General features: G+C 29.7%; 3 protein-coding genes across 7 annotated transcripts; 2 read left to right on the forward strand and 1 right to left on the reverse strand.

Moving 5' to 3' along the window:
• Window positions 1-3,988: 3,988 nt before the first annotated feature.
• On the forward strand, window positions 3,989-19,172 carry LOC101257139 (inner membrane protein PPF-1, chloroplastic). 5 transcript variants are annotated; one of them, XM_069291426.1, is made up of 12 exons: window positions 4,030-4,525; window positions 5,450-5,560; window positions 5,808-5,882; window positions 6,291-6,351; window positions 7,965-8,038; window positions 8,128-8,232; window positions 8,443-8,550; window positions 8,649-8,752; window positions 9,244-9,393; window positions 9,463-9,589; window positions 10,349-10,460; window positions 18,942-19,172. In XM_069291426.1, the coding sequence occupies exons 1-11, from the start codon at window positions 4,202-4,204 to the stop codon at window positions 10,454-10,456; spliced, it is 1,347 nt and encodes a 448-aa protein (XP_069147527.1). In that variant the 5' UTR covers window positions 4,030-4,201; the 3' UTR covers window positions 10,457-10,460; window positions 18,942-19,172. The 5 variants fall into 5 exon arrangements, 4 of the variants coding, with proteins under 4 accessions (XP_004250966.1, XP_069147527.1, XP_010313294.1 ...); XM_010314992.4 differs by lacking the exon at window positions 18,942-19,172 and adding an exon at window positions 12,619-13,122; XM_010314991.4 differs by lacking the exon at window positions 18,942-19,172 and adding an exon at window positions 11,078-11,579.
• On the reverse strand, window positions 11,144-12,885 carry LOC104644762 (uncharacterized). Its single transcript, XM_069291427.1, has 4 exons — window positions 12,749-12,885; window positions 12,478-12,545; window positions 12,240-12,400; window positions 11,144-11,376 (listed from the first exon to the last, which is right to left on the reverse strand). Exons 1-3 carry the CDS (start codon window positions 12,861-12,863, stop codon window positions 12,287-12,289), a joined length of 297 nt encoding a protein of 98 aa, XP_069147528.1. The 5' UTR covers window positions 12,864-12,885; the 3' UTR covers window positions 11,144-11,376; window positions 12,240-12,286.
• A 147-nt stretch (window positions 19,173-19,319) lies between the features above and the next one.
• Window positions 19,320-20,238, forward strand: LOC543971 (osmotin-like protein). Its single transcript, NM_001247785.2, has one exon. The coding sequence runs from the start codon at window positions 19,342-19,344 to the stop codon at window positions 20,098-20,100; it is 759 nt and encodes a 252-aa protein (NP_001234714.1). The 5' UTR covers window positions 19,320-19,341; the 3' UTR covers window positions 20,101-20,238.
• The last annotated feature ends 4,210 nt before the right edge of the window (window positions 20,239-24,448 follow it).

Raw genomic sequence — 24,448 nt, forward strand, 5'->3', positions numbered from 1 at the left:
TTGTTCTCATAACCATGATTTAGCTATAATTGGAGGCATACAATTTCTGCTAAATCAACCAGCATTATCAATATAATTTCATAGTTTGAAACTTTGCTCTTAATTTAACAATTCGAGCAAACAACCTTACAAGCACCAATTTGTAAGTTGACAACAAAGCACATGTGATCATCACATAGATACGTCTATCATAGTTGCAAATGATCCACATGACAGATGAATGAGCCCATATTTATCTTTTTATATGTTTCAAAAATTTTAGAGGATTACAATCACAACCATAACTAGTACAATGATCATTTTATCAAAGATCAAGAGAACAAGCAACACAAAGAATTCTTGAAGAATCTTTTATTTCTTCATCACATAAGTCACCTGAATTCTTAATTACATTTGTATCACATTTAATCTGAATGGTCCACTAATCATGCCAACTGATCTTTATTTCAATACACTTATAGTTTACTTTTGCATGTGAATTCATCAGCATGCCCACGTTTGTGTGCAACAAACAAGAGGAAGAAATGGATAATCGTTTACATAAATATTTATAGCCCACTTCAATTGTAGTAATTTGAAGATAATAATCTTTTCATAATTTATAGTCTCAATATTTCTTTTCAATTCATGTGAAACTTAAAAGTTTCTTTTGAGACTTACTACAGCTCCAATATTATTCCTCTGGTAATAACACAACTTGTTAGAGCTTGCAATTAATTTTGTGTACTATCACATATCATGACACCATCCATATGGTGAACATCTCCTTCAAGGAGAAATTATATTATTATTGTAATGGTCAAAATTATTACAAGCAAGACATGTTTCTTAATTTACTTTTGTTGTACCATAGATACATAACCAATGACAAATTTGTATTGCCACTCAGTATATCTGATCATGACCACAACCTTTATAGGCAAGAATTACTTCTTTCTTCATTTCGATAGTTCATAACAAACATATCATAATATTCATGACATATAAATGCACACAATCATTAATAGTTCATGTCAAATAAAATTTATTTATTTCTCTCAAACCTCCCGTAGAGGTGAGTTTGACATATATCCAACCATACATGAATATATTCTTATTCATATTTTTTCATATTCACTTTCAAGAATAGGCAAACATTCACATACTTATTACAAGTCACAATCTCTTCATGAGTTGACTATAATATTAATACATGTCATACCTTTATGTTTGACATATTTACATGATCTACCTCAAAATCACCTTGAAATATAAAGTGCACTATCACTTTATATTCTTTTATTTTGATGGAGGATTTATAAAATTTATCAAAATAAGGTCGCATGACAACCGCGTGACCTTTCATACCGTTTTGATGATAAAAATTGCCTTCACATTTTGAAGGGCTATTTGTAGAACCCATAGTGTTCTTTTTTTATAATTAACACAACGATGACTATTATAATTCTGTCATTTCACGCCCTTTTTCATTGCGTTAATCATTTGTCATCTTTCAGACTAATTATTTGTTGCTACCACATTCATACGATAGAATGGAGCAAGTCAACATCGGATTTCAAAGTTATCATATGTTGCTGCCACATTCTTTTCAAGAAATGGAGCAAATTCAATAGATTGAATTTCAATGCTTAATAATTAAAGTCTTAGTCATCATTATATCATCACTATGGTGCATTGACTCAAACTCAATGTCTTATCCATATAAGGCGTGTTAGGCCAAATTCTATGGGACTTGAACCCAATCCTTATCATCTGGTGCATCAAAATTCAAATTGATGTCTTATCTCTTGGTGCGATAGAACTTGAATCCATCGTCTTATCCTCAAATATTTTTCATTATGTGCATCCGCGCTTTAACCAGATGTCTTACCCTTTTGGTGCGATGGGACTTGAATCCATCGTCTTACCCTTCAATCAATGTCATATAAATCAATACCAATAGAACTCAACCATGAGCCTTTAAATGAAATCAAGAACTATTGAAGCAAATTTAGTTAAAATAAGATTGAGAGTTTCTCACCTCTAGCAATTATAAATATTAATAAGTTCCTCATAATTAAAACTAAGAAAATCAACATGAAAATTTACTTCTTTATCCTTCAATTCTTTTCTAGAACGAAGAACTGTTAGTATAAGCATAAACCAATGTATATAATTGTTAAATTAAAACAAATCAATATATTCTACCCTTTCATATAACACATATTTACTAAAATAAATTATTAGTATAAGAGGAACTCTTGAAAATATAAATGTGTAATAAGAAAAAATAAATAGATACCGTTCCTGCTCACAAGTGTTTCAACTACAACACTTTTCCGAAGTGCTGCAACTTTTAGAGCATATTCGTGCAGATAACATGCTATAAAATTAAAACTTAGAATAATATGTATAAAGAAAGAAGATAAGAGAAGTAGATATAGGATAAGACTTTCTTCTTATTCAAGTGTATATAATAATGATAAATGATATCTCTATTTATAGGTAGAGAAATCAACCAAAAGGTCACCATGTTTAATGTCACATTAGTTGATACATTTCTATCCCAAAAAGGTTCATATCACCTTGGGAATACATATCCATGATAAGGATAAGTTTATGATAAGCTTAATGGACAATCCATTTAATTCAATATATCTATAACAAGGGAAAGGAGTCAAATATGCCCTTAAACTATTCGAAAAGGTCTAGATTTATCCTCGATTTAAAGTTTGGTTCACTCATGCCCTCGCCGTCCAACTTTTGGTCCAAATATTCCCTTATGGGCGTTAGTTGTCATTTTCGACCCATAAATCAACTCCTTTAAAATTCACTATCCAACCCATTTTTAACAATTTTATTTAATTTTTATTTTTTTGGTAAATCCCGAAAAAATAATTGATTAATAAAAAATACGAAAAATATGTAAAAATATAAAACTAACGCAAAAAATTCACAAATAAATATAGTAACCTTAAATCTAACATTTTAATATTTTTTTAAATTTTTTTATTTTTTCGGTAAATCTCAAAAATGAGAAATTGACTAATAAAAAATATAAAAAGTATGAAAAAAATATAAATTAACGTCAAAAGTTCACAAATAAATATAGTATTCATTCTATAACTTTTCTAAAAAATTTCGGCAAATCCCGAAAATGAATAATTTATTAATAAAAAGCGAAAAATATGAAAACAAAATAAAAAATTTACGTCAAAATTCACAAATAAATTTAGTAACCTTAAATTCAATAATTTCAACAATTTTTTTGTTTTATATTTTTTCATATTTTCCTATTCTTTATTTGTGAATTTTTTGCGTAGTTTTTCTTCTTCTTATTTTTTGTTAATAACTCATTTTTGGGATTTGCCGAAAAATTTTAAAAATAAAAAAATATTGAAATTATTTAATTTAAGGTTACTGTATTTATTTTTTAATTTTTGGCGTTAATTTTATATTTTTTTCATATTTTTTATTAATCAATTGCTCATTTCAGGATTTATCAAAAAAAATAAAAAAAATTTAAAAAAGTGTTTAAGTTGATTTAAGGTTACTATAATTATTTGTGAATTTTTGGCGTTAATTATATATTTTTTTCATATTCTTCCTATTTTTTAATTAATCAATTACTCATTTTTAGAATTTATCGAAAAAAATAAAAATTAAACAAAATTGTTAAAATTGGTCGGATAATTTATTTAAAAGGTGGTTGATTTATGGGTTGAATTAGGTGTTTATGAGTCCGAATACCTTTTCATTTTATATAAATATCATGTGGTAAGGTCAAAATGACATGTCAATTACATGTGACATTTAAAAGAAATGAAAAATAAGTTGGATATGTCCAACATAACAACTAACGCCCATAAAACATATTTGGACCAAAAGTTGGATGGCAAAGGCATGAGTGAACCAAACTTTAAACGGAGGATATATCTAAATATTTTTAAATAGTTTAGGGGCATATTCCTTTTCCCTTATAATAATAAATACATTTTTTTTTAAAAAAAAAAAGAAAAATTAGTAGTTGTGGAGTAACCACAACGAAATACCAAACAAAATAACGGAATTTTAATAAGAAAAAAATGGATAGGGATATTTTTTCTCTTCTAATAGCTCTCCTGCCACTCATCCAATCCACAAATTTCCCTCTCTTCCATGAGAAGCTGAATTGAACTCTTCCCATTTTTCTCCGTTCATCCCCGCCGGAGCAATTTTTCCCATGGCGAAAACCTTAATTTCATCTCCATCATCGTTCATCGGAACTCCTTTGCCGTCGCTTTCTCGCCATGTATTTCACCGGCGAAGACTTATCTCTACTAGAGTGAAATTCAGCTTCCATGACCTTCCTCCGATTCACTCGCTTCACTCTAATTTTGATTTTGAAGCTGTTGTAAGCCGAGCGGAGGGACTTCTCTACACGTTAGCTGATGCTGCCGTCGCGGCTGATCCTGGTGTTGCTCCCGATGTTACTGCTGCCGGTACTGCTCAGAAAAGTGGTGGTTGGTTTGCTTTCATTTCTGACGCCATGGAAGTTGTGTTGAAGGTTAAATTTTGTAACACATACTTTTGAACTAATTATGATCATTGTTACGGTCTTTTGGATTTTATATAAGTTGGGCATATTCATAATAATGATTTCACTTGCTTCCTTGTGTCGTTATTTCATGTTTATATAACCTTTTAAGTTTCATATTAGGAATGAGAAGTTAGGAGAGGTGAAATACTTGAGGGAAGACGTAGATGTCCTAGTGAGAAGGTGTGAGCGGTTGGCAATAGCAGGCATTAGGAGAGATAGAGGCAGGCCGAAGAAGTATAGGGACCTAGTATTGTTTGACATCATGTTTCCTACTAAGATTTTGTCTAGCTACTAAACTTTTATGAACACTTTATCCGGATAGTTGTTGTTTGTGTTTACAGTTATTACTCTTGCCTTATACAGGTGTTCTATTTTTCTCCTCATTTGCGCCTTTATTCATTAAAGTCTACACTTTATTTATGCGTTGCAGTTAAAGTTCTAACAAACTTGAGGGTATGTTTCTTTTAAATGTATTTTTGCTTTTCACCTTTGGTAACACTTGAAGTAAACTAAACTTTTTTTTTGAATTTTTTTTCTACCTATTGAAAGACTTATCTATTAACTTTTGTCATCTTTCATATTAGTATAAGTCGACAACCAGATTTCCCCCTTATCATACCATCCACTATCCTCCTCCCCTTCTGTCTTTCCTCCCAATAAAGAAAAAGGAAATTAGTGGATGCTGAAGAAACCTTATCAAGATTATCATAGGACGACAGGTTGGTTATCTTCAATAGATCACATGGAGAAGTACAAGTACTGAAGCTTATTTTGTTTCAGTTCTAGATGCATTATTTTTTGGTTTTAGTTTTAAAAGACCTTCTTTTTGCAATACTGATACTATTATGCCTCATGTACTCTATATTCACTCATTCACTTCGGTCTTTTCAGGTGATGAAGGATGGACTGCAAGCTGTGCATGTGCCTTATTCCTATGGATTCGCAATCATATTGCTTACTCTCCTGGTTAAAGCTGCCACTTTCCCTTTGACAAAGCAACAGGTGAGTCTGTGATAAAGCTGCTGCTAGGCCTGGATGTTTTAGAGTTGGTCTGGTATTTCAGGTCTTGGCACTTAGTTAAGTCTATCTGGTATTATTAATAGTGCAATGGGATGAGAACTTAAATTAATATAACTGATTGTTTTGTCAAACTCAAGTCAACAGGAGTCCCTGTTCCTTTCTTCCTCATTAATTGTTAAATCACTGCAATGGAGTTATTGCTGATGTATGACATTATGTCATTTGAAAGGTTGAATCAACTTTAGCAATGCAAAATCTCCAACCAAAGATCAAAGCTATTCAACAAAGATATGCTGGAAATCAGGTGCACTCAAATTCATGTTGATTGATACTTTCTATTTCATCTTAACTTCTTTTCAGAACTATATGACTTTCCAAATTTGACCTATGTATGTGTATTCTTTGGTACTTAGTGCTGTAAAAAAGAGTGAAGTATGAGCAGATTGATACTGTAACTGTTACAACTTGCTTGTTAGATTTCAGCTTAATATGGGTACTTCAGAGTTTTTTTACTTTGTGTGGCCATAGTATTACTTCTCTTATCAAAAGAGAAAAGGACATTGCTTATGGTGATAAAAAAACTTGTTCAATAAAAGGAAAGGTGTTTCTAATGTTGTGAAGCTATACTAACAGAATTTTGATTGTTGTTGTGTCCTTTTCCGTGAGGTGTTTAGAAAACAAACTTACATTTTTTATCTTATCTTTCATTCAGGAGAGAATCCAACTTGAGACTTCACGTTTATATAAGCAGGCAGGGGTCAATCCTCTTGCAGGTAAGTTTTCATTGTTGCAGTCAGCGGTCTCTTCTCTAGTTATGCTTCCATTTGCTATTTCTGTTTGATCTACTTACTTGGTTTAAAGCATTGGGCATATATGTTATAAGAAACTTGCCATGGCTTTCTTTCCTAGCTAGTAGTGAAGCACAAATTATATCTCCTGGAGTTGTAAGAGCCATTTATCAGTTAAAGAATTAGTTATATGTTGATCCATAGTTTGTCCTTCTGTGGTCTAGGTTTTGCATTTTTAGTCTTATTTGAGTACATCTTAGAACTGGTTGCCTGGTGATATTCTTCCTTCCATAATTTGTTTGATCTGGATTTCAGTTTTATTCCTTGTCAATCTCTGGTTGTCTGTGGCATATGAAGTTGTCATTAAGTTAGTTCCTCATTCATAACTTTCATTTTATCAACTCCCTTTTGCCTTGTTTTTTGGTGTGTAAGTCTGATAATTTATTCCGTCGAAGCAGCACAATATATACAGTGTACAAAAGCTCGGTTGTCGTTTATGAATGTATGGAACTGAGGAACTCCAGTAATGCGTCTTCATCTAAACATTTACTCCCTCCGTCTCAATTTATATGGCACCCTTTCCTTTTAAGTTTTTCCCAAAAGAATGTCACCTTTCTATAATTAGAAACAACTTAACTGGAAAACTTCCTTTGCACTCTTAATGAAAACGATTTATAGCCACATAAATGTCTTAAGGTTTGTCTTAGACCACAAATTTCAAAAGTCTTCCTTTCTTAAACTCTGTGCCAAGTCAAATACTACCACATAAGTGCAACTTTTGACTTAGTTTACACAATGGTTGGAAAACCATAGATGATCATGAACACCAAACTAGTTTCTCAATGCCAGAGAACACTGCTCTATGAACTTAAATTTGCTTTTTAATGTATTTGTTCTCCTGTTTTAATTCAAATGATAAACAATAGCTTTAAGTTAGTCAACCTCTTCTTTCGTATGTATCCTAGCGATAGTCCTTTGAGGCTATGCGTTGTAAAAGAAAAAAGGGTTTGGCTTGTAAGAAGTAAGGGCTCCCAACTACTTAGAAACATGCAGTATGTTTTCAGGTGCAGTATCCTATGAGCTGTCTGGCGAATAGCTGCATTGAGGTGGTTATAAACGGCATTAAAAAAATCAACTTTATGCCCAAGGATTTAAGTATTATGCGAACACTACTATTCTAAAACACATGATGGTTTGAAATATACACTCAATTACTATGCCTTTTTAGTTGTGACAGAGAGTTAGTAGAGCTAAGGTATGCTGTTAAATATGCATTGACTTGAAGCTTAACTGCATTATTAATGGACAGGTTGTACCTCCACGAGGTTAATGAGCCCACTGCAATAGAAAAACTACAAATTGTTTGACATGTGCTAATTGTAGCATATCAACTAACTGCAATTTTCAATGCCAGTTATTAAGAGACCATGCCATAAATAACTATTTAGACACCATGCCATAAAATAATGAGTGCTGTGAGCTTCTGTAAGGTTTGGATTTGTCCCATCTCAAGTTTGGCTTCCATGTAATGAATGTAGTAAGTCCTTGCATTTCCATTGTGGTTTATCTTTTTCTTTTTTGTGGCTACACTATTGCAGGATGTTTCCCAACTTTGGCTACTATACCTGTTTGGATTGGTCTTTATCAAGCTCTCTCCAATGTGGCAAATGAGGTACTGTAGAAGTTAGTATTATTGTGTGTTCTTACTTATTAATTCAAACAACTAATGAGTTTATTTACCTTTTTTTCATTCTGATAAAGGGATTGCTGACTGAAGGTTTTTTTTGGATCCCTTCTTTGGGAGGCCCGACAACTATAGCTGCTCGACAGAGTGGATCTGGAGTTTCTTGGCTATTCCCATTTGTGGTCAGTGTCATATCCTAATTACACCTTTATACCATGTCTGAAACTTTATTTTGAGTAATTTTCCTAATCACAAAGAGGATGGAACGATTCCCGCTTTCATCTCACCAAATTGGTTTTCCTATAAATTCTTGGGACCATAAGATAATTCTGCTTGTAATACTAAGTACAGTTTAGTATGATTGCGGACATGAAATCTGTTGACATTTTCAGGATGGGCATCCGCCTTTGGGTTGGCATGACACGGTGGCTTACCTCATTTTGCCTGTCCTGCTTATTGTTTCACAATATGTTTCAATGGAGATAATGAAACCTCCCCAAGTATGATTCTGAATTAAAATTCCAGCTTATTTCCTTCTGATCTCAATTTGTGGGTGCTTCTGTCGTGTTATATTGAAATCCTTGATATCTTTTCTTAGACAGATGATCCGTCTCAAAAGAACACACTTCTGGTTTTCAAGTTCCTTCCGCTCATGATTGGCTATTTCTCTTTGTCTGTTCCATCAGGGTTAACAATTTACTGGTGAGCGCTTACTTAAAGTAATAATGTAATAGTGCCTCTGATACAGAATTAGAGTATTGGTCTTAAACAAATATGTTCCGATGAATATACTGATGTGAATTACTGAATTATCATTTTTATTAATGAAAACTATATTACTCTGCAGTTCAGTAAACTGGAATTTGCTATTCACTTGTTTCTAGTGACATTATCACTGAATAAGATGAGGGGATAAAGAAGTTTTGTTGCTGCCTTTATACACAGAGATATCCTTATACTGTCTTAGCGCTTTCAAACTTTCTGTTCGAGAGACATGTCAAAATAATTGCTCCATATCTCTTCTATTTGTTTTTCTTTTAAGCTCTCTCTCTCATCATTGAGGCAACAAATGACAAATTATCATGCTTCTGCATTTTATCTCTTTAACTCAAAAGTAGATTTTTGTTCTGGATATTATAATCAATGAAGCAAGTTGACTTTCTTAACATGTGCCTTTTATGTTGAATTTCAAGGTTCACAAATAATGTGCTGACCACAGCACAGCAGGTATGGTTGCGCAAGTTAGGTGGTGCAAAGCCTGCTGTGAGTGGAGATGCCGGTGGTATCATCAGTGCTGGACGTGCGAAGAGAACTACCTCTCAACCTGAACAATCTGGAGAGAGGTGTGTATAATATTTCAAAATTGATCAATTTACAATGTCTACCTAGCTAACAAAAGTTTATGGAAATAGATTCAGGCAGCTAAAGGAAGATGAAAAGAAGAAAAAGTCAACCAAGGCACTCCCTACAGATAAGGTTGAACTTTCTGCTTCTATATCTGATTCCGAGGACGAACAAGATGATGACACCAAGCCCAAGGTAAATGTCAAATGTTGTTTTGCATATGATCTCTGCTGACAAGTTCACCCGAGACATGTTTGCATGATTAAATTTAGTTGTTAGTCATTTGAATATCGGATGGCATGTCAAGGATAATAAAAGATGTGGATGGCTTCCAGCCTAACAAGGCATAGTGATTTATTGCATTACACAAGTTCTCTGTCTGAAAGTACTATTCTTCCTTTTTTAACTTAAAATGCAAGTCAGACTTCCATGTAATAAAGATGTGGATTTGTTCACCTAGGGTTGGTCATAGTACCTAGATGCACAACTATGCTATTGTTTGACCCATTAGGCCAGCCTTAGAAGAGAACATTTGTGTGACAGTGAAAAGAAACACTACCCTTCAAAGAGGAACAAAAAAAATCTGTCTCTAGTGTTCTGAATAATTTGAAAATTAATTTTGTAAATACTGAAAATTGAAAATTCAATTTTGAATCAATAATCTTGAGCAAAAACACATAGTGATTGGTTATGCGATCAAGCTGAAAGTTTGAAGGGCTTCACTCAGTGACTAGAGATAAATGCATACATAATTCTAAGCTCATGGATACCTAAGTAGCTCTGGAACATTTCAGAATGTTAATTGATTCAGTTTGATGAGGAGGGAAAGAATAATTTCTTAGTACCTCCAAGATGAGTTGTTTTATTTGGTGCTGCATGGCAGACTTTTAAATTTTCAATTGGAAGACACTGTTCTGAATATGAGCTTATACACTTGATAAATATTGGTTGCAGGATGAAGAAGTACTGGAAGAGGCTTATGCTTCTAGCAGTAGTAAAGAAGTTCCAAATTACTCAGGGCCAAGGAAGAGTAAGAGATCAAAAAGGAAGCGTGCTGTATAAAGTGGTAAATCAATCCTTTAGCTTGTATATTCAAATCTGTATTTTAGTTAGTGTATAGTGGCCATTTTCATGCCGGTCATCTATTTAATGGCTATCTGCCAAATGACGAGAACCTGATAAGTATGCAAAAGTGAATTCACGAGCTTTCAAGTTTAAGCACCAGCTTAGCAAGCAAAAGCTAAATTTATCATATTGCTTTCATGTCTAACTTGTGGGCCAAAGCTTTCCTCTATTTTACTCATTAGTTGCCTACTTTCCTCTGCATCAATGATGCCTACCGTTGAAGTGGTTTTCTTTCCTTACAAGATTAGTTTGCTTTTTTTAGTATCCTGGGTTAGAGTTCGTCTTGACAAATGAATTTCAGTCTGGTCCCCTGGGATTTTGTCTAAGGATAAGAATGCAGCAAATGATGTATGGGCTAGGTGCGCATCACGGCTTCGAATCTGGCTGCCGACTAAAGTTTAGTATTTTAAGTGGAGAAGAGTAGGGAAAGCATCAGCTATGCAAAACTCTTTCATTTTGTTAATACCTTGAAAATGTCAAGTAGAATTAATACTTTCAAAGTTTTTAGAGAACTAAAATTTTGATAGTTATAAAATATTTTGAAAGTATTGTTTGCAGTGAGCGCATTAGAAGTGGAGCAACAAGGACTTTAGACTAGACAACATTACTCTTCTGACAATTCAGTTGGTGAAGGATAATAAAGTTCCAATCTCAAAGATATCCCAGTGTTTGTACAAGCAAAATAACCTAAATCTTAGATCTTCTAGCTATTACATATATGTCTAACCTCCAACTCTCAGCAAATATCATGATTTCATATGGCTAGCTCGTTCTTCTGGTCATGGTCTTGATGGCAGGCGACAATTTCTAGTTGGCTTTGGCTCAGTAGTGGTATATGGATCCTTCTTGTATATTCCCTGCTTCACAACAGTTTGATAAGAGACTGCATGCTTAAACTAAAGCAGAAGAGAGACTACGCACTTTAGTTGGCAATTTAACTTTGTATATATGACACATGTATCTTAGGCTCTGTCTAGTGCCCCTTTTTTTATGCCGGTAATACATTTGAGGACTATTCGCTAAATGAAGAAAGCCTGCTGAGTTGGCATATTGCTTAAAATGTACTCAGGCTCTTTTAAGTTTTATGGCAAGCTTAGCTAGGAAAGCTAAGTTTTTCCATATTTTTTAATGTGTAGCATGTGGTCTTTGTTGTTCCAATTATTATGCGAATATTAACCACGACTTGAGTGGGAAATAGTGTGTTCTGATGAGAGGATGTATCAAAGTTTGCAGTAAGGTGGTGGCAGCATCGAATTTTAAGCATCTGGCCCAAGGTTTTCTCTATTTTGTTTCATTAGTCATTACAATAATCCCAGTCCCTATCTCTCAATTCCTGATGCTCTAGCATGTAATCATTCTCTTGTGACCTACAAGATTAAGCTTGGTTTCCTAGGAGCTCAGACGTAAGTTGGCCTTCAGTAAATGAGTTTTGGTTTCACTTTCAGCGTTACTCAAAATTGTCTTGATCTTGTTGAGATTTGAGAATGGTCTGTGGAATTTTTACTTATTAAGAACTAGATATTGATAGTCCTAAATTGACAACATTGCTTGCAGTAAATCATATTAGGCGTGAAGTATAAGGACTATAGATTAGATAAAGACCAGTTTTGTAGACTGCTTAGTAAATGAAGGAAATGTAATTCCAATCTGAAAGGATATTCCACTGTTTTTACAAATAGCCTAAATATAAAATTGTCTAACTACTACATATATGTCTAACCTCCAATTCGGTAATTGTGGTCTCATATGACTAGCTCGTTCTTCTGTTCATGGCCTGATGGTGGACGATGATTTCCAGTTGGGTTTGGCCCTTGATGGTGGACGATGATTTCCATTTGGATTCGGTCCAGATGGTGGTTTATGAATCTTTTCGTACTTCCCCTGCTCCACAATAGTTTGATTAGAAACTCCATGGATAAACTAGTTCATAATAGAGATTCCATACTTGTAAGACTTACCAAATTAGCAAGAATGTGTCCTCTTGTTGATCTCAATGTGTAGAATACCGAGCTTTTATTGGACTTAACTGCGATAGAGAAGCTAGAGTTTAAACCCATTGATATCCTTGCCTACTAAAATCACATATTTGTTTTGTATAGGAAATCCCAGAGTTCAGGAAAATAGAAAAAACACGACTTGTTTCAGCTACCACATCAGGAAAAAGATGAAAAATAGTGCATCACATTGATTTATTAGTGTTTCATTAGCAGTGAAGAGTTGTACACTTGCCTGCGTTTATAGGTTGAGCCATGGGAATGAAGTTATACCCATGTCGACATTCTGCACATATTGTCGATATGAGAAGAATGTAGAGTAGGAGTTCTGTTCTCTTCATCTTTAGCATTGGAATGTTGAAGATGGATGGATGCAGCAGAAGGTGAAGTTATTAGTGGGAAAATGATTTCCAATATAGGGGTAGATTATAGGTAGCATATAATTGGTAATCATTACTAATCTTGAAAACATGGATTGTTAGATAAAGTTACTGGGGTATCCTATGCCCATTTTTATGTAACAAGTGATAAGTTGGGGAATTGTTGGCTCTCTTTTCATTGTGAATTGACTTCTAGCTCAGTCATCATTGTGTCCATGATGAATTACAAGCCATCGCATTATTCCCCTCTTGAGTGCTTTAACCATGTTTTTGCCTTTGTCTGCCTCCACCCACATCAAATGCTCCATTTAGCTTCTTCTTCTTTTGCGCGTGGTATGAGTGTCAATGGATAATTTTAGAAAATATGTACATAAAATATCAAGTTTTGTTGAGGAATAATTTCAGGTGCACCATAATTTTCAAAGTAAATCCGCTTATGTATAGTTCCCCTCCATCCCATCAACTCAGCGCGAGGGTTGCTTATAAATGCACTTGAGACTAATAGGTTGTTTGGTAAGAGGTATAAGAGTAGCACTAAATAAGTTGGATTAGTAATGTTTAGATTAGTTATGCTGACAATATTTTTTATCCTTGGTTTGGTTTGTTGTATTCGATAAATAGGGTGTATTATGAATTACCAAATAAATAGGGTGTATTATAAATTAAATGGATAACAACAAGCAAGGCTACTTGCAGAAATTATGGTAATCTATATGGCCAATTTTTGGCAATAAGAACAAGTAATTTTGACTTTTCCACTATTATAATGTAATTTAAATAATTTCTTTCAAAATTAAAAGTAAAAAATTTAATAGAAATAAGTTTGCAAGAAATTCTTTCACTGTGGAAGTCAATAGCAATAATTGGCAAATGGAACCTGGTTGTTTTTCGTGTAAATTTAAATATAACTAGTCCCAACATAAATATCAAACACCAAATAAAAAAACTTTAATCTTACCGTTGAATGAAATGAAACCTCATAATCTTTAGATGATATTTTCTTGAAATTTATCAACTTGAGAGTTTATGGTTCACAAATTATCTTATTTCAGATAAGTATAGTTTGGATGGATAAATATATATATTGATTTATTTTTTCGTATAATTAGTAAAAATAAATTGATTCTTGCATAAATCGCTTCTAAACTATATGATATGAACAAAATGATCTTTTACTCTCCACGATTTTCATCATCTTTAAATTTCAATTTTACCTAACATAGTTGCAATTCTGACCGCTAGTACAAACTTTTATATTTTTAAAACCTACCAGCTTAGCTAATACAAACTTCTTATTTTTAAAACAAATATTTGATAGATCATCTCGAGCTGTTGAAAGAAAAAATTGTATAGTGTCAAAATCTAATACCATTGTTAAATATTATGTGATTGTAATTGATAAGCAGTGTTAGATCAAGAATTTTATAGGGTTTAATATTGAATTTATTAACATTTTAAAAAGTATGAGTTAAAAACATATTAATTATTATAATTTAAATAAGATTATAAATATAAATTTATACATGATATTTTAAATATTAAATGAAAATAAATTTGATATTATAATGTACATTCGCCTCTATTGGTAGGGAGGTTTTTAAAAGAGAGAGAAGGAAAAATAAAATAAAATGTATGATAAATAAAGAATTTTGTGTAGTTATTTAATAATAATATGTTCACTGTTATACCGTCAATATGATATGATATTTACTACCTAACACTTCTATAAAATGACTCTTAAAAACTTTAAGATAACTTTAAATTGTACAATATTTTAGTTTCAATTTAAACTAAATATCTTTAGCGCAATAAATAAATATTATGATGTATAAAGGAGAATCTTTTAATTTCTATATTTAGCTGTGAAATGGAAAAAAGTTTGGTTTAGATAAGTTTTTGCGGGAAGGCCTATTAAAAGGGTAAAATAGTTCGTGAATTAGGTAGGAGTCCTTCATGTCTTAAAAATTAAGTAGAAGTGATAAATAATACATATTAGGTTAAAAGATATTTTTATAATAGTGCCAAATTTTTAACTTTTACACTTTAGTTCAACAATTGTCGTAGTTGTTAAGATAACTTCTTTAGTTGTCCAACAATTGTCGTAGCTATCGAGACAACTTCTTTAGTCGTTCGACAACTTCAACAATTATACAAGCAACTTTAGAAATTGTCCAGACAACTACAAAATATGGTATTAGTTTAATTCTTTATTAATATTAAAAATTAAAAAAGAAGAAGTCAATTTGTCCTTTTTTTTTAATTAAAAAACTTATAAATTATTTTTAGCTCATTTTTTCAATTTTAGCATTAGAAAACTATAAAGTATGACAGCTAGTTAGATCTGTCTTTTTATGCACTAGTAGCATAAAAATTATTTTACTTAATTAAATTACTTAAAAACTAATCACATAAAATTGTTTATAGTAAATCCTAGTGGTAATTTTGAAAATCATAAATTACGAAAAATTAAAATTTGCTCCGAAGTTTCATAGGTAATTAATAATGAGCAACTTTTACATATAATAAACACAAGAATTTATATTTGTATGCTATAGCAAAGTTTGCATAACTGCGCTCCCTAGCAAACATAAATATGTATAATTCTCTTACATATAAAAAGAAACGAATTGTATAATTCGCTATACATATACAAAAGAAAGTAGTTGTATACAAATCAATTGTATAATTTGTGTATGCATAAAACGAGAAAGAGAGAAAGATAAAATAAAATCTGGTACGAGAATATTTGTATTGTATAGTTATAAGTATATAGGACGAAATTATATGTATTTGCAAGTGTATATATACAATTTTCTCTCGCTTTTTACAAATAGAAACACAATTTATACATTTCATTTATGTTTGTATAAGCAATCAAGGCGAGCGAGATCTGGGAGAGGGGAGAAAGGTGAACAACTTATATGTATATAGACTATTTTTTCTCGCTTCATACAAACATATACGCATTTTATACACTTGTGTTTGTATAAAGTAAGAGGGAGTGAGCGAGAGAGGGAGAGTGGCGAGCGAAAGTTTGAGGGAGAAAGGTGACTGACAAACAATTTATCGCAGGGAACAATTAAATCAAAATATAGTTATAACATTTAATTTAATTTATTAATTTACCATTATATATAATTTTCTCATTAATATATCCTACCTTAATAATTCAAATAACTTGCAAATACCTCAAGTTGATTAACTTGTAAATGGCTTCATAAAGAGCTCTACAACAATTTTATATTCTCCTTCCAAATAAAGCAAAATCAATTTCAAACATGTTTATTTTTATGAAAATTCAAAATTTTCTTCAATTTTCTGAATAAAAACTTCTTAACCCCTTTTTTTTTGTTAAATCCTTTTTTGATAAAAAAAAAAATCAAAGTTCAATCATACACCTTTTACACGAGTAAGGGCCCGTTTGGATGGACTTAATAAAAGCAGTTTTAAAAAAATATTTTTGAAAGTGTTGAAATTTATTTTTAAAATAAGCAGTTATGCGTTTGGATAAAAGTGCTGAAGTTAAAAAAAAAAGTTGTTGATGTGTTTGGCAAATAAATGCTGATAAACAACTTTTTAAATCAAAATGTCTGAAATACCCTTAAAAGCTGTTAACATAATAAAAGTCAATTAATTTATATTTTACAGCCATAAATAATTATATTTTGCTATCATTCACATATTTCTTTCTCATCACAAATTATTTATAAGAGGAACATAAACTTATTATAGATTTTAAAGATATATAATTTGAATAGATCAAAGAACGATTTAAGATTTTATTTTAGTTTCATCCATAGGTAATAATAATATTCTATCATTCACATATTTCTTTATTATCACAAGTTATTTATAAGAGGAATATAAATTTTTATTTAAGTTATATGTGCAACTTATTTTACATTTTAATAATATATAATTTGAATAGATCACTTGAAAGATTTAAAATTTATTTTATTTTCATTCATTAGTAATAGTAATTGTCTATCATCCACACGTGAAAAGGAAAAAATAGAAGAAAGAGATGTTAGAGTTATGTGGGTAATTTGGATATTGTATAAAAATATTAAGGGTAAAAAGGTAAAAATGTGGTCAACTTAAAACAATTTATAAGTTGGGGAAAAAAAGCACCCCTACCCCAACTTTTAACTTTTGGCTTAAAATAAGTTTTTTTTAACTTAAAATAAGTAATTTTGAGAATTGCCAAACAGCTAAATAAGTCAAAAACCAGCTTTTATGTCAGTTTAACCAGCTTTTAAGCTGAGCCAAACAAGCTCTAAGTAGGCACATATCAATAATACTATGGATATTTCAACTTTACTTTATGTGATGAGACATATAAAGGATTCTTTTATTGGGATATGCGGAAACTAGGATAATATTCTTTTCATCTTTTTTTGACACTTTATAGTATAATTCAATTATATATATATATATATATATATATAAATTTTAAAAAATAATAATTATTGCAATTTTGCAACTACACAAAAAATACATATAGTGTACGAAAATGGTCTTTTCTTGTGCACTTTAAGGAAGTGTAAAAATTAGGAAAGAATTTATTTTTATAAAAAAAAAATATTTTCTCTTTTTCTTTGTTACATTTTCCAATTAGGACTAATCTATAACCTTGTCATATCCATCTCCATCATCTTCAAAAATTCAAATTTGCCAAAGCACATTTACACACTAGTACAAATTTTAATTTTTAAAAATAACTTGTTTTATATTAACAACTTAACAAGAGAAAAAAAATGGAAAAAATAAAATAAAATGTAAAAAAATTGTACAAATATAGTAGGAGAATCTTTTTATTTCTAAGTGAAAAATGAAGATTTTTTTTTTTGGATAAGTTTTAGCCTCATAACTATAAAGCATGACTTAAATTAGGACTTTTTTTTTATGCACTAGAAATGTAAAATAGTTTTTCCACAATCAAGTTGCTTTGAAATTAATTACTAACTTTTTTAATTGTAAGTCTAAGTTGGTAATTTAGAAGAAAAAAAATCAATTATAATTTTTTATTATTTCTTAAGTTTCATGCTTACGCAAAATGAAAATAGGAGAGGAAAACTATCATTTTTTTCTATTTTTTTTAATAATATTAAAGTCACTCAATTTTAAAATGTAGAACATAGAAAACATTTTTTTTATTTTTTCACTTAAAAGTCTCTCGATTTCAATCAAATTAATTAAAAAATAAATTTCTAAATAATTATTTTATGATGAGTAGGCAATTTAACCTGCACATACAGCCAAAATGAGTTAGAATTAAAGTAAAAATTGTCGTAGTCTCTCACCCCTTTTTCTTCTACACAAAGTGGAGATCAATATCAACTTTAAGAATTTAGATTGTTTCATATTTAATCAAATATTTAAATATAAAATATAAATTTTTAAAATATATAATTTAAATTTAATTAAACTCTAATATTAATTTCGAATATCAATATTTAAAAGTAAAAAGATATTCCGAACTTTGATCTCTTAACTTTTTTCATAAAAAATTGTATATTTTCTGAGTCAGAAAAGTTGCATTTTTCAATGACAAACACAACGTGCCTCTGAACCAGTGCTGGAAAAAAACTTTTCTTTTACCCTTTGATATTGTCTTTCTATTTTGAACAAAAACAAACCAAGGACAATTCCGTCATTCTCTCGTGGATAATTTTGATAACTTTTTTATAAAAATTAATATAATATTTAACTTATAATTTAAATATAAGTAACAAAGAAATTTATGTATTATTAGAAAGAGTTTTCTTTTTTCTCTTTTATGTTTGGTGGATGAATTTTTTCTTTTGAAAAACTTTTAAGCTAGAAATTAATTTCGTTATAATATAGAAAAATGATTTGCATAGTAACGCATAGAAAAATAAATTATATAGTAACATTCATATTAACGGTCTTTTCCGACCCTCGTCCATCCTTATAACCTTAATCAAGAAACATATGAAATTTCTGATCTTTCGTAAAATTAGATATTTTATTTATTAACAGTTATATTACGAAAATATTAATCAGTATATTTGATTAAAAATGCAGGAGTAAATAGAGGCAGAGCTAGGTCGTGGTTTATGGTTCAGACGACTTAGAGAAGCATTAGTAAACAGAGACAGAGCTGGGTCGATGTTCTTGGTTCAGGCGAATCTAATAGCTTTTTCGTAGACTCTATATTTATATTCAAAAGTTGATAAAAGATTTATATATTATATTAATATGTAAACCGCTAACGAAATTAATTAATGATAATTAACAAAATTTAAAATCCCTAAATTCTGATTTCACCTCTAAACGTGTAAAATCATACATTTCAAAAATTCTGAATTCGTTTATGTCCGAAATCACTATCTCATTTCCTTGGTACCAAACACACCTTTTTAATCTCTATATAAACCCCCCTTTAACCATCTCCCATTTCCCACAGCAAAGATCAAAATTAGCCATGGCTTCTTCTTCTGCAAAAATTCTACTTCCCCTCTCTCTCCTCTTCACCCTTTTATCTCTCTCCCAATCCACTAACCCTAATTTCATTTTAACCCTAGTTAACAACTGTCCTTACACCATCTGGCCCGCAATTCAACCCAATGCCGGTCACCCTGTTCTCGAACGAGGTGGATTTACCCTTCACTCACTTACCCACCGCTCTTTCCCCGCTCCCAACGCTCACTGGTCCGGCCGAATCTGGGCTCGTACCGGCTGCAATTACCAGCACGGAAAATTTTACTGCGCCACCGGAGACTGCGGCGGACGAATCGAGTGCGATGGACTCGGTGGTGCCGCCCCAGCTACATTAGCCCAGTTTGTTCTACATCACGGACATGCCGATTTTTCTACTTACGGTGTTAGTCTAGTGGATGGTTTCAACATTCCTCTTACTGTAACTCCACACGAAGGTAAAGGTGTTTGTCCAGTTGTTGGATGCCGGGCGAATTTGTTAGAGTCCTGCCCAGCAGTTTTGCAGTTTAGGTCACATGGTGGTCATGGACCTGTGGTTGGTTGTAAAAGTGCTTGTGAAGCATTTAAATCGGATGAGTTTTGTTGTAGGAATCATTATAATAGTCCACAGACCTGTAAACCATCGAGTTATTCCCAGTTCTTTAAGCATGCTTGTCCTGCTACATTCACATATGCACATGACAGTCCTTCACTTATGCATGAATGTTCGTCTCCGCGTGAACTAAAGGTCATTTTCTGCCATTAAAATGGTGGAGAAATCTGGAATAGCTAGTATTGTTGGGGTTGTAATGGATTTTGAAAATTTTATGTAATGTTATTTGTGTTGTTAATTTTAAGTTTTGTGTTTTGGATTTTGAGGAATTAGTGTGGTTTTATATAATGATAAAAATTGCGTTACTTTCTTATTTTTACCGTATACATTTTCTTCTCAGTAAAAAAAACTTAAATATGTTATTGAATTTTTAAAAAAAAATTTGATTCATTTATGTTATTACTTTGGAAGAAAAGATTTTATTATTTTTTAATCACGTTTTCCAAAATTATTTTTGATTTAATTAAAATATTGATGATGTAGCTAACATATAATTATTTATTGTTAAAAAATAACGGCACGAATAAATTTTTTTTAAATAATAATAACATAAATAAGCTAAATTTCTAATTAAGGACGCATTTTTTAAAAGTTCAATGTCATATTAAAGCCTTTTTCGTTTAGTACACTATCGTATTAAACTCTTATGTTAAAATCACGTGATGTTATGATTTGGATTTTCTCGAGATTTACTTGTGATGTTATGATTTGGATTTTCTCGAGATTTACTTGTGAGATAAAACGGATATGTCATTGGTGTTGAATGTCTTCTTATTAGATTTGCCTTGATACTTATTTACAGGGCTTATTACATTTCATTAGTGAAAAATATTAAAAATAAGTTGAGATTTAAAGTAATGTTATAAATATAATGGGAAAAAAGGTTTTTTTCTTTTTTCTTTTGGTATATTAAAATGAAAAGAGTAGAAGTAGATTTATTTCCTTTTTTAATATAGTAAATTAGTACTTTGAAAAATTTAGTGTTTTCTTAAATTTTGACCATTCAAATTGTTAGTTACCGTGGTTAAATTTCTTGAAACACGTTAATTGAAAGAAAAAAAAAAGTAATTATTAAGATTTTACTATTCCCATTTGTTCGATTTTTTTTTTTAGTTTGTTTATAAAAATATGTCTTTTTCTTATTTATAGATCAACTTTCCACACATGCGTTCTTTTTTTAAAAAAATATGTAGTCTAAAATTAGATTCAAAAGTTTTTATTTTCTTTAAAAAAACTTTATTATGTGAAACTAGAATGAACAAAATTAAAATAGAGAAAATAAAATATTCACTGATTGGATTATGCCTTTATTCCATGCTGACTCTACCAAAACCTTTTAAAAGAAAATTATACCATCAGTATTTACAAAACTAATTTTCAATTTTATTTGTCATATTTTTTTAATTAGATTATATTAAATTAATATTTTAAATAATTTTTTAAAAATATTTAAAAATTATATGAAAAATATAATAAATTACAATTTTTCGCATATCAATATGATAAAAAGATACATTTTAAAATATTAATCAAAATTTTTATATTTTTATTCTAAAAATAAAAATTATCACAAAATAATAGTGAACGAACCGAAGTAATATTATTTCTTAAAATATAACATGTTCCGCAAACACCATGAAATAATTTATATTGAAAGGGTAACTTATTACTATAAGGAAGTAGTACTCAATTTGAAAAGATAAATAATTAAATATAATAAAACATAACAAAGTATTCAAAATTTAAACATTGGATGCCACATTCTAAAAGGGAGCCAACATTTTCTGTACATTTTCTATCAAAAACTTTGGACTTATTCCATTATTTTATTTATTAACTTTGCGTGGAGTGTTTTGTGTGTTCCTGACATATTCACACACACACTCACCTTTGGATTTTCTAATAAGACCAATATCTCGTTCCCCAACCATAGTTTTTTCGATAATTACGATTCGATTAAATTTGATTTTTTTATATTAAATTGAAACATTTAGAGGCTTAGAATTTGATAAAATTATGTACTGAGCAAATAATGTAAGCTTTTAACTTTATTTTATATTTGATTTTACTATTAATATAAATTAAATACATGAACAAAGTTTGATGTAATTAGTTTAAGAATATAATATTTTATTAGATTTATATATATTAGCTTTTTCGCTTGATTTTCTCCAATTTTGCTAGACTCTCTCCCTATATATCTATATCTCAACATATGTATCTAGGTTTTCTTCATGCCTCGCTCATCTTCTTCTTATATCTAATAGCAAAATATATACGAATACATTTATGTAACTTGAAGTTTAGTAATATGAAATTATTATTTAGTTAAATTATATGAGAAAATAACACTATAGTAGATATGATAAGACCATTCATATAATTGAATAGTTTTTCTTTAGGGTACCCCTTTTTCTTATGAATTAAGTATTGTTTTTCTCTCTTTTTTCGTTGTGATATGCTTTTCTCCCTTTTTATTTACTTTTTGGCAAAATTTTATCTCATTGGTTTTCACGTGTCCTCTTCTTTTGTCTTGTCCATCTTTTTTTCTTTAATTTGAAAAAAAAAAAGTTTATTATAATCAGAAAAATTGGTAGGAATTTAGTCAGAAAATTTAATAACTTTTTAATTTTAAAATAATTTTCATTTTTTAATAAAAATAAAAAATAAAATAAAATTACGTAGACTAAATTTTCTAGTCAAGAATTTTTTTTCTGTTATATTTTATTGGCGGGAGGGGATCCTTATCCACCTACTCTTTTTGTTTAAAAAGAAAATTATTTGTACGTTTATCATTTTTTTTTCTGTTCTCATTTATGCTTTTTTGTTAACAAAAAAGCGGTAAGATTGTACTAAGATGATAATGAAATTAAAAACATTACTAATAACATGTTTCCTTATAATTTCACTAAATTTGGTTGATTATGAAATGCTTATTAAGTGGTTTAATTTTGTTAGATATTTTAGTATAATCTAAATATAATTTACATCATTCGTACATAAAATTGGAACTTTATAATTATAAAGATGAACAAGTTAGAGTAAATAATAACTATTTATTAGAAAATATTAATATTTTAAATAATAATTGAAGGAAGTGATCAAAATTAGAGAATATGATATGATATACATTCGAACAATGATAGTGCGTATTGAAAACTTTTGAATTAATTTATTTTAAATATTTTTAATTTTAAATATTTATTGCATTTAAATAAAAACGAATTAAGCCAAACATTAAAAATAACCCAAAACTTATTCAAAAATGTATGGACATTACTTTATTGATAATTCAATTATATAATAATATGAAGTTATCGAATAAAAGATATATGTATATATATATATATATATATATATATATAAAATCTTTTGGTATAATGTACTTCAAGAACTTATACTTCACGAATGTTAATAACAACGAAAAAATGTATTAACTTTCCATTAAATTTTAACGTGTGATAGTTGATCAGTTGAATATTATTTTTATTATTATAAAATAACTTGTCTTCTTTCAGATCTCTTTTCCATGAGCTAAATAAAATTATATGAAAATTAATTAAACAACTATTTTAATTCAGTGTTTCCATTATGTTTATCATATTTGTCCTTCTTTCCTAATTTATTTGTCCACTCTTAAATTGATATACATATTAAAAAAATAACTATTAATATAATTAATCTTTCATTTTATTTCTATTAACTATGAAGCATATTAAAAACTTACGATTTTCAAGAATTTTAATTTTTTAAAGTAATTAATTGAGGATATAATAAATAAAATTATCCTTTCTTACCAAATTGAATAAATAATTAGAAAAAAAAAGTGATTAGGGACAGGAGAGTATAATTAATACTTATATTTTTTTCAAGTTTTATTAAATAATTTAATTAAATACTCTCTTCGTCTCAATTTATATGTCACTTGTCATTTTTCGAGAGTCAAATAGTTTAAGTTTGACAGAAATTTTTTGCATGAAATATTCAACTTTTTTGAAATGAAATTATATACAATATTTATAAACTACATAAAAATTAGTACTATAAATCATATAATAAGGAAAAATTCTCTTAGCTAGCAAATTTGACATGAATTTGATCATAATGATAAAACAACGGGTAAAACTTATTCGTACTGGGTGTTCACACCAAGTCAATACATGCATTTCATGTGTTTAAATTTATAGTTCATTTTACTTTATTAAATTATGTAATAGTGCATTTTGCATTGATTGGTGTAAACACCGCCGCGAGTAAGTTTTTTTTTAAAAAATAATATATTTCTCGCTATATTATTTTATTTTTTTGGAACATTTTTACCTTTTTAACTTTAATACCTTTTAATTAAAAAATGAAAAAAAATGAGTTTATTTTAAAATAAAAATAATATTATATACTTTTTAAATCTCTGATCAAATTTTCTGACTGTTTAGCATTGATAATCTTTAAAAAATCTATAAAAATCTTACCATAAAAAATAAACGTACATTTAATCTCAAAA

The sequence above is a fragment of the Solanum lycopersicum genome, chromosome 11 (assembly GCF_036512215.1).
Source record: "Solanum lycopersicum chromosome 11, SLM_r2.1".
Classification (NCBI taxonomy): Eukaryota; Viridiplantae; Streptophyta; class Magnoliopsida; order Solanales; family Solanaceae; genus Solanum; species Solanum lycopersicum.

Coding starts and splice junctions, on each gene's coding strand:
- LOC543971 (NM_001247785.2), top strand. CDS start 19,342: ATGGCTTCTTCTTCTGCAAAAATTCTACTTCCCCTCTCTCTCCTCTTC.
- LOC101257139 (XM_004250918.5), top strand. CDS start 4,202: ATGGCGAAAACCTTAATTTCATCTCCATCATCGTTCATCGGAACTCCT. Junction 6,352..7,964: donor AGGGGTCAATCCTCTTGCAG/GTAAGTTTTCAT, acceptor ACACTATTGCAG/GATGTTTCCCAACTTTGGCT. Junction 8,039..8,127: donor TCTCCAATGTGGCAAATGAG/GTACTGTAGAAG, acceptor ATTCTGATAAAG/GGATTGCTGACTGAAGGTTT.
- LOC104644762 (XM_069291427.1), bottom strand. CDS start 12,863: ATGCTAAAGATGAAGAGAACAGAACTCCTACTCTACATTCTTCTCATA. Junction 12,546..12,748: donor GGCTCAACCTATAAACGCAG/GCAAGTGTACAA, acceptor TCTCTATCGCAG/TTAAGTCCAATAAAAGCTCG. Junction 12,401..12,477: donor GACACATTCTTGCTAATTTG/GTAAGTCTTACA, acceptor ATTGTGGAGCAG/GGGAAGTACGAAAAGATTCA.